This window comes from Hypanus sabinus, chromosome 6 (genome assembly GCF_030144855.1).
Source record: "Hypanus sabinus isolate sHypSab1 chromosome 6, sHypSab1.hap1, whole genome shotgun sequence".
Classification (NCBI taxonomy): domain Eukaryota; kingdom Metazoa; phylum Chordata; class Chondrichthyes; order Myliobatiformes; family Dasyatidae; genus Hypanus; species Hypanus sabinus.
The window spans coordinates 30,472,122-30,488,757 of NC_082711.1; the positions used below are offsets into that span (position 1 = coordinate 30,472,122).

The following is a 16,636-nucleotide window of genomic DNA, read 5'->3' on the forward strand; positions in this document are numbered from 1 at the left end:
TTTTGAACATTCTTTAAAATTTACAGTAGATGTAATTTCTACATTTCAGTAACTTAATTATAACTAATATTTTAATCAATTCAATTTATTAATCTAAGATATGATCAGGGATTTAAAGTGCTTCCAAGCTTTTTATTTTATTCATTAATTCTTTCATTTTCCAGTTAGCAGAACTTCAGCTCTGCAAGAATTGTTTCTACTTATCCAACGCACGACCAGAGAATTGGTTCTGCTATCCTTGTGTAAGTTGATTAATTGCTGCTTTTAAGTTTAATTGTTCACTCAATGTACTATTGGCATTGGAGACTGGATAATTTTATAATATTGAACATGTGGGGACAGTAGATACAATTTTATGTGATGTTTATTCCATACTGACTTGTATCCAAAGATGGTAAAAGCTGCTTCTATTAGTATGGGGTCTTCAATTACTTTTGCATATCATCCACGTGACTACTTTGAGTGTATACCATTTCTTTAAAATTTTTGTTTCATGTTATCAGTGTATATGCAGTGTTAATAGACTGGAAGCTTTGAAAATGGTGATCTAGGGACATAACGTACTGCAAGAGTTGTCTTTTTTGAAATCTGGAATCCAAGTCATATGGTTACACTGACAGAATGCGAATATATTGTATCACTGCATTAAAGTTTGAGAATTAAAAGGTCAAAGCTCTCTACGCTTGCATGCGACACCTCGGTGTTTTTTGTGAGAGCATCAGGTATTTATAATTTCCTTCAGAGGATAAGAACCGATTGAAAAATTGCTCACAACTTTCAATAGGTACATTTAATGTCAGAAATATATACAATATAATCCTGAAATTCTTTTTCTTTGCAAACATCCACGAAAGCAAAGGAGTGCCCTAAAGAATGAATGAAAGTTAAAACATTTGGACCCCAAAGTTCCCCCCTCGCCAGCTTCCCCAACCACTCACAAGTAGCAGTCAGGCAATGACCCCACCACCTCCCCACCAGCAAAAAAGGCATCAGCACCCTCCACTGAGCACTCGAGCATGCAGCAAAGCATCAATAAATACACAGACTTGCAATACCTCAAAGACTACTCGTTCACCCGGTCATTCAACACACCATAGGCTCTCTCTGTCCCTAATGGGTGTCCTCATTTCACAGCAAGAGGGGAGACCTAACAAACAACTTACTGATTTACAAGGTTTAAAAATCTGTATACTTGGGTTGAGAGTATTTTCATCTTTAGACCAACTGTGCACCATCTGGAAAGATTTTTTTTTAACCTACTGATATTATTTACAGTTATCAATAAAAGTTTAAAAGTAATCTAAAATAAATCATACACTTGTTACCAAATGTGCTGCGTACAAGAGGTTGTGCTTAATAAAATGTGTATCCTTTGAATTTTTAAAAAAATAAATGAAGTAGCAATATTCCTAATATGCTTGCAGCTGTCTTGAAGTGAGTTTTGTTAATTGATTTGTATGTCGTAAAACCATAGAGAATTTACACCACTGAAGGACATAAATTCAACCCCTGCCTTTCCTGGTCAAAAAGAACTGTGTAGCCGAATTTCACCTTCCATACCATTCGGATCACTGTTTTTCAAGGTCATGTCCAAATAACATTTTAAATGTGCTGAGGTTTGTTTTGCTCTACCATCTTTACAGAGTTCCTGAGTGGTACCAATTTTTTTTTGGATGATTAAGGTTTTCTTCATTTCTTTCTCTCCATTTTCTTCCCCTACTGCCCCCGTCGCCTCCCACCACATACAATTGTTTTATCAATTACTCTAAATCTAATTATGTTCAGATTAATTGTCTTCCCTTGGCCATCTTTTCCAAGGAGATCAACCCAGACTCTCATAATCTTCCTTTGTGGCTGCAATTTTCAATACTAACAGTGTCTTTATAAATCTCCTCTGCACTCTTTCTAGTGAAATTATATTTCCTTTAATATGGTGGTCAGAACTATGTATAGTACTCAGTGCTGTATCTTGTCTAGCATTATATTCATTTCTAGCCCAGAGTTTGACAGCTCTCATATTCTTGATTAATAAAGGACAGCTTTTTCTATGGTTTTTCAACTGCCATGTTGACCTCCCTTACTACACTTAAGACTACTGTAATTTTTCTGTCTTTCACCCCACTCAATATCCTCCTATTTACGAGTGGTACAATCTGTGGGGAGTGAGTTAGTGAGAATAAGGGAGAATGAAAATTGGAATTAATGATTTATTCGTGTAAATGTGTGGCTGGTTGTACTGTAGACGCTGTTTCAGTATGTACATAACTCTCCATGATTAAATGTAATATCTCATGGTTCCTAATTTAAATTCTATTTGCTGTACAGTCACATTGCACTACACTGTAAGCCAGAGGAGTTAAAGAAAAAGTAGAGAAATATGAGCCTCAATAATTTCCTTCCTCCTTCCCTCCCTGTTTTGCCTTCTGTGACCTAGAACCTGTTTTAACTGGGTATGGTAACTAATTTATATTTAAATAATAAATGCAATTTCTCATGATTGTGTAACTGATCCACAAGTCTCTCAGCTTTATTCCAAGCTTTCATTTCCCCATGTGACATTCACATTCCTTCTGCCAGTTGCAGAGAAATGCAGTATTAGGCTGGTGTATTGCAAGTTACTTGCTCTATTTGGATTTTTTATTTTGTAGGAATGGTTTGACTTTTCCTCTTACCATAGGAAGCCTTTTAGCCCATTGAGTCTATGCCAGCTTAAAGGAATAAGTGTTACCCTTTTGTTTTCCTGTAAACTACTTCCCTTCAAATTTACTGATTGAGAATTTGATTCTCACAGACATTCAAGCTGTCACTTTAATTACTGCATCCCTTCTCATTTTAGTTGTAAGGAGGAGGCTCAGCTATTTCCCATTTTACTCACTGAGAACTGCAACCCTTAATTTTAAGACCTTGTGGGCTTTCAGTTTTTGTAACCCTTTCAGTTTATTCAGTGCAGATTGTATCCCTTATTTTTAATCTTTTGAATACTGGTTAAAAGCTGGTTCACAACTCCTGGCAAAAATGAATTTTGCATAGGAATTGGGCTGTTCAGTTGTTTGTATAAGGTGGCAATTTTGTTTTTTTAATTTAGGTTCCCAATCATGAGTTGGTTTGGGCACGGATGAAGGGGTTTGGTTTTTGGCCTGCCAAAGTCATGCAACGTCAAGACAATCAGGTAGACGTGCGCTTCTTTGGACATCACCATCAGAGGTACAATATTTTCACTCCTGTTTTAGTTTGGGTTACTACTTTATTTTTTATACTTTGTTTTAAATCAAAGCTAAGCAAATTTAATTCATCTTGTTCTGCTTGTTTGGCCTAAGCTCAAGGCAGTCTATTTCCTAAGTATTTTTTTTAATTTACTCCTATCTTCATGCAGTACATTTTCAGCTTTCCACAGGAGGTCTATTCTTGTAGCTGAATTCAAGTCCCTGCTTTCCAAAACTTGTCCAGTATTTTGTTCACCCATATTAATGTGAAAAGTTTTAAACTGCAGATGCTGGGCACCTAAAATAAGACCAGAAAATGGTAGTAACTTAAAGCCTAGCTCTGTTTCTCTTCCTACAGGTGCAGCCTGATCCACTGAGTATTCACAACACTCCATAAGTTGTGTAGCACAGAAGCAGCTCTTTGGCACATATCCCTCAGCCTTTCCTATCTGTATAACTGTCCAAATGTCTTAAATGGTATATTTGTACCTGCCTCTGCCATTTCCTCAGGCAGCTTATTTCATATACCCACCACTGTGTGATGTAAAAAAAAGTTTCCTGTCAATTCCTCTAAGTCTTTCCCACCTCAGCTTAAACCTGTGCTCCCTCATGGAAGACTCCCTTATGCTTGGTAAAAGGCTGACAGACCATCTTCTACCCCTCATGATTTTATAAATCTCAAAAATTACCCCTCAGCCTCTTTTGCTCCAGGGAAAACAGACACATCCTGTCCACTTTCTTTGTTAATGTAAGCCCTCCAGTCCTGGCAGAATCTTTCTGCACTCTTTAGCTTAATCACATCCCTCCTATAGAATGGTGACCAGAACTGCACCATAGTATTCTGGATGCAGACTTACTAATGTCTTGTATAGCTGTAATACCTCATCCCAGCTCTTGTACTTGGTGCTCCATTCAGTGAAAGCAACTGTGACATATGCGGTCCTCACCACCTTGTCTGGCTGTTTTCATTCTACATTTTGATATCCCTAGATTCTTTGTTCTACAATACTGCAGGACTCCATCATTAACCATTTTCTGACCAGATTTAACTTCCCTAAATGCATCACTTCCAGTTTGTCCAAGTTAAACTCCATCTTCCATTCCTTAGCCCACTTTTGATTTTTAACCTATATTAATGTATTTCTTACGTTGTCCCCTGAACTCGAGCATGACCTCTCTGGTTCTCAGGTGGCTGAATGATCATCTATGAGATCTGTGGACTAGGTGGTAGGTGTTGGGTCAGGTGGGTAACTAGCAGTATTCTACTACTCCCTTTTCATAGCTGATGACCTCTGTCTACTCCCATAGACCCTTGAGATCTGACTGTTTCCAGATGTCGCTGCTCCATTTTGTGTGGTAACGTTTTGCTGTGGCAAGTGTTTGTAAATTTGTCCTCTAAGTTTTGTTTATAGAAAGTGTAAGCAAAATTGTTGGACCCTACTCATTGAGTTTTGTGGAAAACAAAAATAAGAGGGGATGTTAGTCTTAATGACTTATTGTCTGATTCATAGTTCTAATACCCAAAGTTATGTCTACACTTCTAGCAATTCATTGATAATTTACTGTAGAGTCTGGCGTCCCCATCTGTTTCAGAATTATCAGTTTGGAGTAATGTAATCTTGTAGCGATGTGCTACACACAGCGTTGAAATAACGACGCGCAGTCAGTAAGTCGTTTCGAGAGTAGTTTATTCAAACTTCGCGGTGTTGGCATTTAATCCCTAGCGCCCGCCCTCTCTGGGCGGAAATGACGTCAGGGGTGCATTACCAAAGTCTTCCCCCTGCGCGCTGGCTATTTGTGAGCTGGTTTGCCTGCGCAGTAAGTGGGTTGCCACATAACCCCCCCCCCCAGAACCGGCGATACACCCCCCAATGGCCACAGTCTGGATCTGTTTGGGAGGTCTGCCTCTGTGCCGCGGTGCCTGAACCTCGACCGGCTGCACCGTCCACATGGGCTGGTTTGAGTCGGTCCACTGTGAAAACCTCCTCTTTTCCCCCAACGTTCAGAACGTACGTGGACCCGTTGTTGTTGATCACCTTGCAGCCCCTCGTACGGCTGGTGTAGCAGTGCCCGGTGTCCGCCCCTTCATACAAACACAAACTTACAGTTCTGCAGGTCTTTGGGTACATGGGTCGGGGTCCGTCCGTGCTGTGAAGTCGGTACGGGGGCCAGTTTGCCAAGCCTCTCGCATAGTCTGTCCAGGACTGCTGCGGGTTCTTCCTCTTGCCCCCCTGGGGCTGGTATGAACTCTCCTGGGACGGCCAGGGGTGCGCCATACACCAACTCGGCCGACGAGGCGTGTAGATCCTCTTTGGGCGCTGTACTAATTCCAAGCTGGACCCAGGGAAGCTCGTCCACCCAGTTAGGTCCTCTCAGGCAGGCCATGAGAGCCGACTTCAAGTGACAGTGGAAGTGTTCCATTAGTCCATTCGACTGTGGGTGGTAGGCAGTAGTGTGGTGTAGCTGCGTTCCCAACAGGCTGGCCACAGCCAACCACAGGCTGGAGGTGAACTGGGTGCCTCTGTCGGAGGTAATGCAGGCTGATTCCCTGAAGCGTGCTACCCAGGTTGCAATCAGTGCTCAGGCATAGGAATCGGCAGATGTGTCAGTGAGCGGGACCGCCTCTGGCCACCTCGTGAACTGGTCTACCATAGTTAGGAGGTACTGCGCTCCTCGGGACATTGGTATGGGGCCCACGATATCCACATGAATGTGGTCGAACCTCCGGTGGGTGGGTTCAAACTGCTGTGGCGGGGCTTTAATGTGCCACTGCACCTTGGCTGTTTGGCACTGCATGCACGTTCTGGCCCATTCACTGACCTGCTTGTGAAGTCCATGCCACACGAACTTGTTGGAGACCGGCCGAACGGTTGTCCTGATAGATGGGTGCGCCAAACCGTGTATGGAGTCGAAAACTTGCCGCCTCCAGGCTGCCGGGACGATGGGGCGAGGTTGGCCGGTAGCCACGTCGCACAGGAGGGTCCTCTCACCTGGGCCTATAAGAAAGTCCTGCAGCTGCAAACCCAAGACTGCAGTCCTGTAGCTGGGCATCTCATTGTCTGCCTGCTGCGCCTCCACCAGTGCTGAATAGTCCACCCCCAGGGACAGGGCCTGGTCAGCTGGCCATGACGTTATCCTTTACCGAGACATGCTGGATGTCCGTTGTGTACTCGGAGATGTAGGACAGATGTTGCTGCTGGCGAGCCGACCAGGGATCAGACACATTCGTGAACGTGAAGGTCAATGGTTTGTGGTCCGTGAACGGCCTGCCTTCTAAGAAGTACCTGAAATGCTGGATTGCCAGATACAGTGCCAACAGCTCCCAGTCAAAAGCACTGTACTTGAGCTCGGGTGGTCTTAGGTGCTTGCTGAAGAATGCCAAGGGTTGCCAGCACCCCTCGATGAGTTGCTCCAGCACCCCACCGACTGCTGTGTTGGATGCGTCCACAGTGAGTGCAGTCAAAATGTCTGTCCTGGGGTGCACCAGCACATCTGCCAAGGCCTCCTTGGCTTTAACGAAAGCGGTCACGGCCTCCTCATTCCAAGTAATGTCCTTGCCTTTACCCGACATCAGGTTGTACAAAGGGCGCATGATACAGGCTGCTGAGGGGAGGAAACAGTGGTAGAAGTTCACCATACCGACGAACTCCTGTAGGCCTTTGACCGTGTTGGACCGAGCAAAGTGACGGATCGAGTCTACCTTGGCGGGCAGAGGTGTTGCCCCATCTTTGGTAATCCTGTGGCCCAGGAAGTTGATGGCATCGAGACCGAACTGGCATTTGGCCGGGTTGATCGTGAGGCCGAAATCATTCAGGCGGGAGTAGAGCTGGCGGAAGTGGGACAGCTGCTCCTGGCAACAACTGCTGGCTATAAGGATGTCGTCCAAATAGATGAATGCAAAGTCCAGGTCACGTCCCACCACATCCATTAGCCGCTGGAAAGTCTGTGCGGCATTCTTCAGGCCAAACGGCATTCGGAGGAACTCGAACAGGCCGAACGGGATGATAAGTGCTGTTTTGGGGATGTCTTCAGTGTGCACCGGGATTTGATGGTATCCCCGGACGAGGTCTACTTTGGAAAATATCCTTGCCCCGTGCAGGTTTGCTGCAAAGTCATGTCTATATGTGCGGCATGGGGTAGCGGTCTGGAGTTGTAGCCTAATTCAGTCTGCGTTAGTTGCCGCACGGTCTCCAACCCCCAGCTGCTTTGGGTACAATGTTCAGGGGGGAGGCCCATGCGCTGTCGGACCTCCGTACGATACCCAATTCCTTCATCCTCTTGAACTCCTCCTTCGCCAGGCAAAGCTTTTCCAGGGGGAGCCTTCGTGCGCGAGTGTGGAGGGGTGGTCCCTTGGTTGGAATGCGGTGCTGAACCCCATGTCTGGGCATGGCTGCTGTGAACTGCGGTGCCAGAATCGATGGAAAGTCCACCAGGATTCTGGTGAATTCGTTGTCCGACAGCGTGAGGCCGGCAACTTGGCTTCACCCAGGGAGAACAGGCCACTGCGGCCAGTGTGAAGTCCCATGTGAACCGGCTGGCACCGAACTGCAGCTGCACTGTGCAGGTGCCGTAGGTCCGTATCGTGCCGCCATTTGCAGCCCTCAGGGTGGGTCCTGGCTTCCTGTTGCTGGTGTCGTACCCTGTCGGGGGCAAGACGCTGATTTCCACTCCGGTGTCGACCAAGAAGCAGCATCCTGACTGTTTGTCCCAGACATACAAGAGGTTGTCCTGGTGGCCAGCTGGCATAATCATTAGTGGCAGCTGGCCTTGGCCCTTGCAGTGCGGGCGACAATGGCAGGCTTTTGTGCCCCACCGCTGGTGATAGAAACACCACTGTTCACTGGCCTCCTTACTCCTGCCTCTGCGTTGTGTGCGTCCCCCTGCCGGGGCTGGTCTGGTCCGCTGTTGGGCGCGTGGCCTGGTAATCTGACTGACGGACGCCACGCTCTCCCTCTTGACTTTCCACAGCACGTCTGCCCGGGCCGCCACCTTCTGGGGGTCGCTGAAATCTGTGTCGGCCAGCAGCAGATATATGTCCTCGGGCAGTTGCCCTAGGAACGCTTGCTTGAACACGAGGCAGGGCTTGTGTCCGTCAGCCAGGCCCAGCATCTTGTTCATCAATGCTGACGGTAGTCTGTCTCCCAAATTGTCCAGGTGAAGCAAGCGGGCACCCCGCTCACACCGTGAGAGGCCAAAGGTCCCAAAGAGCAGCGCTTTGAATGCTTTATATTTGCCTCCTTCCGGGGGCGACTGTATGAAATCCGCAACCTAGGCGGCCGTCTCCTGGTCAAGGGCGCTCACCACGTGATAGTAACGCGTGGAATCAGAAGATATTTGCCGAATCTGGAACTGGGCTTCTGCTTGGCTAAACCACACGCGTGGTCGCAGAGTCCAGAAAGTCGGCAGTTTTAGCGAAACTGTGCGAACAGATGAAGAGTCGGTCATCTTTGGTCCAAATCCTGTTTGGATGTCGGGGTCACGAATGTAACAAAGTGCTACACACAGCGCTGAAATAACGACACGCAGTCGGTAAGTAGTTTCGAGACTAGTTTATTCAAACTTTGTGGCACTGGCATTTAATCCCTCTCCGGGCGGAAATGACGTCAGAGGTGCAAAATCTCCCTCCGCGCGCTGGCTATTTGTGAGTCGGTTCGCCTGTGCAGAAAGTGGGTCACCACAATCTGTTACTTTTCAAATCCTTTGAAGAGACAATAGATACAAACAAAATTTTAAAAATATGGTCTTCAAAGAGAGTATACGATACGAATTTCAGCAGATTGATTTATTCACTTGGAGCTGATGAGCCTGTGATAAGCATGATAGCTGACTGGCATAACCTATTTCAGGAAAGCTGGATGTAATAACATTACATATTATGGCTCTACTACATTTGCTTGTCAGGTCAGAACTTGCTTGGCATGCCATCTGTTACCATTTAAATCAGTTAGAGGCTGTTATATCATTCTATTGTCAGTGGCTGAACTGGGAAGTCCATCTACACTGGTTTAGGTGAGGTGAAAGAGCAAGTATTCAGTAAGTTTCACGAACGACCCATAAAAGGACAAATAAGCATCAGAGGTATTGAGAAAAGTTGGGTACACCCTGGTCACTGACTGAAGAATTGCCTGTTATGTAATCTGACTGAATTGATCATAGCTAAGTACAGTGAACAGAATACCCATCCGTCAGAGCCCCAGCTGCTAATGTTAGGCTGATTGGCTTGTATTTTCCTGAATTATGCCCACTGTACTAGAGCAAGGGAGCATCTTCTCTTGTTCAGACTTCTAATGTGTTGTATAAGGCTAATAAAGATGCAAACTTCTGTTAGAGCCCCAGCAGTCTCTTCCCTTGCTTCCCACAGCTTCTGAGGATATATCCTGTCAGAGTGACTTAACTCAGTTTGTCCCAGTTTGTCTTAATTCTTTCCCTCTACTACCATGATGAGGCCACACTCGGGCTGGAGAAGCAATGCCAATTCCATCTGGGTAGCCTCCAACCTGAAGGCATGAAGATTGATTTCTATAGCTTCTTTAACTCCCCTCCCACCTCCCCCCCCCCCCACTTTCCTCATTGTCTACCTTTCCACTCCCTATTCTGGTTAACCTCACGTGCACCACCTCCTTCTGGTTCCTCTCCTCCTTTCTTCCAAGGTCTATGGTCCTCTACTAGATTCCTTCTCAGCCCTTTATCTCTTCCACCTCCCGGCTTCTTAATTCATTCCTCCTCCTCCTCCTCCACCTACCCACCTTCTCCCTCACCTAGTATTTCCTGTTACCTGCCATGTAGTCCTCCTTCCCCTCCCATCACCATAATCTGAGTTTTACCCTCTTTCCAGTTTTGATGACAGATCTCAGCCTGAGGTATTGGCTGTTTACTTCCCACTATAAATGCTGCCTGGGTTTCTGAGTTCCTCCAGCATTTTATGTATGTTGTTCCAGAAGTAATGCTGGAGCAACTCACACAAAAGGAGCATAGAACTGATGAGGTCATACTCATAGTGGGAGGGTGCTTTTTAAAAAAAACTCTTAATGAAAGACAGGAAAGTATTTTGTGAATTGGCTTTAGACTTTTTAAAAGGGCTTTTTATTTTTAAATTGTGTTGTGGGAGGTGGTGGTAGAGCGAATTAAAAAGCCCCAATTTTACATCAACCTGGAGGCAATTGAGACTGAGAAATTAAAAGAAAACCACTAATTATTTTCAGAATTGAGATTTGAACCATACCGCAGTACGTAACATCTTTAATTGTTTCCTTACATTAAAATACAGAAAGATGTGTTAGAATATTGAACTTGATGGTGATCTTCTCATAATAGAACCTTTACTCTTGTCATTGTAAGCAAATACGTATGGCCTGTGTCCACAATTGGGAACAAAGCATATCTTCATGCATATTTGGACTGAAAATGGACATTTATGATGCAAACTAAATATACTTTTTTAAAATATGCCTATTTTTACTATGGAACACTGGCTGATAGAAATGTTATAAATATTGACTCAAATCAGCTGCTTAAATTATTTAATCAACTCAACTTTGACAAAAGATACAAAGCTATAACTGCATAGATTAGTGCTGACTAGCTAGCTGATTGGCTGGCTTCCCCAGTTGGCTCTGTCCACTTCTGACTCATTCCTTCCTTTATTTTGCAAAACCCTTTTACTGCGCTGTTTGGCATGCATCTCATCTGTGGGGAAAAAGTTGGTGCTATTTGTCATTGAGGTGCATAGGATTGCCCCCAAGTTATTTCTAATAACTAACAATGACATGACAAAAAGGTAAATTTTAGTTGTGGGATTCCATTGATTAAACTTCTCTCAAGATAATTAATTCTGAGAAATCAGTTTGCCCCACCAAACGCAATCAGGAGTTTTAGATCTGAATTTGGTGCCTGTTTCATGACTACATGGTACAGTACCATTTTGTTAATTTGGGATCAAGACTTCGTTTAGTCTGAGATTTTCTTGACAATTAGATTTTTTTTAAATGAGTACTCCAACACCTTTAAATTACTTTTTCAAATGGGACGCAGTGCAGATTTTCCAGGAAGTTTGTAGTATAAAGGCACCACGGAAGCTGTGCCCTGGTGTGTTTGAGGGAGAGCAAGAGCCAGGGCCCTGTGAGCAGATGCCAAACCATCACTATTTCACTGCAGTCTGTTAGCAAAATATCTTTAATTTTCCTGTACATTTTAACTTGCATTTTTACAAATGCTGGAGTCCAGTCTAAATGACAAGGATCTCTGCAGCCCCAGGGGCTTGTTTACACGATGTGCACAGTCCTTGGCTAAGTCGACTGTCAAGCTGGAATGTTGTAGAATTCAGAAGTATCAAAAACATACAAAATTAATTAATTAATTAATTAAATACTACTTTTGTCTTTTGAGACATTTTAAAGCCCTTAATGGCTCAATGCTTATCTGGGGTTTTTCCTAGCAGTGTAGTAGCGCAGTGCTGTACAATGGCAGCTGTAAAAGTGAGATTTGATTCCCGCTGAGTGCCCCGGTCTCATTCCAAAGATGTACAGTTAATGTTGATTTGTGGGCAAGCTAGCGAGCACTGGAAGTGTGGTGACACTTGCAGGTTGTCCAGCACAATCCTTGCTCTTTGATTTGATACAAACAGCACATTTCACAGATTCAATGTACAAATAATGCTAATCTTTCTAACTGTTGTTCTTCATTGAAATGGTTGGTTTAACAGTTTGTGCCAGGGCTGACTTGTTGCAGATTCAGCAGGCAAATTGCTCAGTGTTTGTACTGGGAAGTTATAGCAAATTTACACATAGTCAGTGAACATCTGAATAAAATTGGGAAGATCAGTGAAGATTAGGTAGTAGCACCAAAACTTAAGTTTATACAGGAATCCTAAACTGTTAATGGACCATCATTTATCTGTATTAACTGCATAGATATGACAACGTTACGCTAACAGCTCTATGCCGACAAACAGACCTATCTGGTCTAGTTCCATTTACCTGGTTGGCCCTTATCCCTCCAAAACCTCTCCCATCCATGTACCTGTCCAAGTGTTTCTTAAACATTGTAATTGTACTACTTCCTCTCCCGGTTTTCTGTGTACCCACCATCCACTGTGAGAAAAATTTGGCCCTTGCATCCCCTTTGAATCTTTCCCCTCATATCCTAAACCTGTATTCTCTAGTTTTATACTCCCTTAGCCCAGGACTATTCGGCTTATTTATGTTCCTCGTCATTTTCTAAACGTTTAAAAAGTTTGTATCAGGTTTTTCCTTTTTAAATTCTGGTTCTCAGCCTTCGTTTTTTTTAAATTTCACGTTAATTTTGTTACCTCCATCCCTCCACATCGTCTGCTTCTTAAAATGTTTAATTTCTAACATTTCTTCCTTCTGATAAAAGATAATCTATCTCAAACATTTTGATTTTTCTTTCGTTCCCTGCAGACAAATGTTCCAACATTTAGATACTTAAACTTTTTGAGTAGAATGTACCTGTGTTTTTAAAGCCAAATCAGTTGTCTCCTTATTTAATTACAGATTGTAATGAAAAATCCTGACAATATTGTTTCTTCAGTTAATGTAAATAAAGACTAACTCATTCGCTTGGCTTCCTCTGTCTAAAGTTGATCATTTGTGCTGAATTATCTTTTTGAGGCACATCTTCTCTCTGGGTGGAAGCTTGTTACCCAGTCTCTCAAAAAAGCAAATTGCTGTTGTCTTGAAGCACTTTAGGGTTGTTGCTGTTGGCTGAGTTCACAAGTTAAGCAAAGTTGAAATTGTGTCTTGAGTTTGAATATTTTTTTACAGATATGTTTTGTCTAAATACTTCCAAATAAAATGAGAGGAGTAAATGGGGAAAATTATTTTTTAAATTAAATCAAGCTTCTGGCCATTTTTAATTTTTTTCCTGCATCCATTAATCAACTGTTAATTCTAAAAAGTACTGATAGCAATTGTGATTTAACACTGTGTTAAAGCACATTGTGTAGCAATGCTTGCATGCTATATTATACATCAACTGGTTGAAGATGTCCTTACCTTTTTAACTGTCCACTGAAAATTCCATGGGTGAATTTTGATTCCTTTCCTCTTATTTCCTGTGGAATAACTAGTATGAAATAGGAGAGCTGCTTAAGATCAGATACCTGTCATTTAACAAGCCATTGGCACAGATTTTGCATTGTGGTTTTGAGTTGTACCAGAAAGGTTCCTTCACTATATATATATTTTTTTTAAACTGTGGCAGTTAAAAGTTTATTAAGCTGTACTTGTTAAATTGTTAGCCTTGTAGATTAATTAAGAGATGGACTTTTTGGCTACAGGGCATGGATTCCATCAGAGAATATCCAGGATATTTGTGTTAATGTTCATCAGCTGGCAGTAAAAAGGAGTCTTGGTTGGAAGAAAGCCTGTGATGAGCTTGAATTGCACCAGCGCTTTGTCCGTGAAGGGAGGTTCTGGAAGAATAAGGCAGAGGATAAAATGGATGAAGAAGCGGAGTCCAGCATCTCTTCCACAAGTAATGAGCAGGTATGCTTAGTGTTTCTAATACGGACAGTTTTACTTAGGAGCATTCGGAAAGGAACAAGTTCCCCTTTAAATGTATGTAATGTTTTCGTTTGTTGGAGCAGATAAATAGTGATTTGGAACCAAACTTAAAAATATGTTTGAATCAATAAGGATGCTTTCTTGGAATGGTTTGGAACACCAGTACTGCTATGTGTTTTCTGTTAAGGGAAGGGAAATTTAGAATAGATTGTTTCATATCACAATGTGTAGACATGAGGAGGATATTGGGAACTACTTAGAAGTTTAGTGGGAACTATTCTTCTGAGGCTGACAGATGTTAATTGGAAGTGGTAGATCTGAAGTTTCGGCAGAAACTTGAGATGATGGATTCCTAATGTTGTCATTGCTGCTTGTGAACTAAATAATATTTTGTTTAGAATTAGAAAAAAATACTTAACAGGTTTATTGAAATTTCTGGGTCATTAATGTCCTTCAGGCAGTTGCTGGCTACTTATTCCTATTTCAGTTCAGCTAGTTGTTGGCTATCTCATCTTGGAAAAAATGCAACTTTCTCCAGTTCAATCTTGCATATATTAAACCTATTATTCCCCTTCCCATTGCAAACACTTACTGTACCACTATTTCTACCCTCTTTGCCAGTTGCTGCTTTGGGATGAACAAGTATTTTCAGAACTGAGATTTCATTCCCTTTGCCAATTCTCATCTTGTTGCAATGTTCCCATGTCCATATCTGACATTTCCTTTTTGACATTTCTATCTTGGGGAATAAGTTTTGTGATCAGTGCGTTATAAACTCTCAGGTAACTACACCACTTCACACCTTTTAAGGAGCTTTCAATTCTGCCAGTTTCTATGAATTAAGATTTCCCACATCAGTACTTTTCAGAGGTCTTCCATTTCCCTTAACTGTGGCGTCCATCTCTTTTACTTATTCCCTTCCCATTGTCTAGGAACCTAGGTGAGTCTTCCAGCTATAGCAGTAATGCACTTGCTCCAGATCGAAAAGCATAGCCCTTGGATTTGAATTGAACTAGTTTATGATTTGCATAATAGATTTTCAGTCTTAATGCTAACATAAACCACTCACAGCCATACTTGTGTACTCTAGTCTTTAATGGCAGTACTCTCAATATTCAGTACCGTAGTACAACTGACATCATTAGCTGATTGCCTTATATATAGAAGTCGGTAAGTCAGTAATGCTGTCATAAAGTTTAAGCTTCCAGCATAAATATAAAAAACAGTAAATGTACGTGTATTACTGGTAGCAGAGGAATGCAGAATATTTAAACTAAAATGGTTGATTGCACCACGAAGTGCTGAATCCAAAACTCACTTGAAACTGCTCAGACTTCTAAGAGTAATTTTGATATGGTACATGTGGTGATTTTAAATTGCAAATGATGTTTCTTTAAATACATGTCATCATTAATGCCACATTTGGCAAAAGATCTTAAGCATATGTTTACTTCACATAATGAGTATGTTTCTGGCACAAGAAATTAACTGACTAATGATAAAACTTTATTTTACTGTGATTACGGTTAGGTTAAAGTATTGCAGATCTAATATGATGGAAGCTGATTACAGATTACCTTGGTTCAGAATCTACAAATGTGAAATGATATTTATTGTACTTGTAGCAGAAGAACACACAAGAACCCAAGAGCAAGAAGTCCAGACGGAGTCAGCACTCGGATGCCAAAGATGACGTAAGCTCAACCTAAGTTGTGATGGTCTGGGAAGCTAAAACTCTTTATATTCTGATCTAGCATTTTCTTAATGCAGAAACTTAAAATGGAGAAAATCAGTCACATAGAATTGCATGGAAATTGCAACTTGGACTATTCGGCTAAAGTGATCACTTTAAGGCAATCAATGGTGTTGGACTTGTGTTTGCCTATTTCCCACAGGAGAGGTTGGACAAACTTGGATTGTTTTCTCTGGGATGTCAGAAGCTGAATGGAGACCTGATTAAATGGTATAAAATTGGGAGGCATAGACAGAGTAGATTTTTTTTTTACTTTTTTATTTTTATTTAGAGATACATTGCAGAGTTGGCCCTTCGAGCTACTGATTCTAACCCTAACCTAATCACAGGACAACTTATAATGATCAATTAACTTACTAACCAGTACATCTTTGGACTGTGGATGAAACTGGAGAACCTGGAGGAAACCCATGCATTCCACGGGGAGGACATATAAATTTATTATAGTGGACGCCGCATTAGACCATAAGAGACAGAGGAGCAGAATTAGGTCATTCAGCTCATTGAGTGCTCCACCGTTCTGTCGTGGCTGGCCCCAGATTCCACTCAACCCCAAACAGCTGCCTTCTCATCATATCTTTTGATGCCCTGACCAGTTGGGAAACTATCAACTTTCACCTTAAGTATACCCACTGTCTTGGACTCACCCGCTGACTGTGGCAGAGCATTTCACAGATGCACTACTCTCTGGCTAAAAAAAAATTCCTCCTAACCTCTGTTCTAAAAGATTGTCCCTCAGTTTTGAGGGAGTGCCCTCTAGTTCTGAACACATCCACCAGAGTAAGCATCCTCTCCACATCCACCCTGTCTAGCTCTTTCATCATTCAGTAGGTTTCATTGAGTTCTCCACCCCCCCCCCCCCCCAAATTCCAATGAGTACAGGTCTAAAGCTGCCAAACACTCAAATATCAACTCCTTCATTCCCAGAATCATCCTCGTGAGCCTTCTCTGGACTGTGTCCAATGACAACACAGGGTTGAACTCTGAACTCCACCCTGAGCTGTAAAAGTATTATGCATACTGCACTGCTACCTTGGCGCCCCTTTTTCCCTTGGGAGAAATGTCAAATACTTTGGAACACAAAAATACAACTGCAGATGCTGTGGATCAAAGAATACGTACACAATGCTGGAAGAACTCAGCAGGTTAGGCAGCAT

General features: G+C 42.7%; 1 protein-coding gene across 4 annotated transcripts in view; it reads left to right on the forward strand.

Annotated features, from left to right (window-relative positions):
- The window catches only part of zmynd11 (zinc finger, MYND-type containing 11), a 174,152-nt gene that overhangs the window by 138,881 nt on the left and 18,635 nt on the right, over positions 1 to 16,636 (forward strand). For 3 of the 4 annotated variants that reach the window (XM_059971895.1, XM_059971897.1, XM_059971898.1), the window contains 4 exons: positions 165 to 242; positions 3,086 to 3,204; positions 13,501 to 13,708; positions 15,352 to 15,420. In XM_059971895.1, coding sequence (XP_059827878.1) covers positions 165 to 242; positions 3,086 to 3,204; positions 13,501 to 13,708; positions 15,352 to 15,420 — 474 coding nt within the window. The remainder of the gene's footprint in view (positions 1 to 164; positions 243 to 3,085; positions 3,205 to 13,500; positions 13,709 to 15,351; positions 15,421 to 16,636) is intronic. The other variant, XM_059971896.1, reaches the window with a different exon arrangement.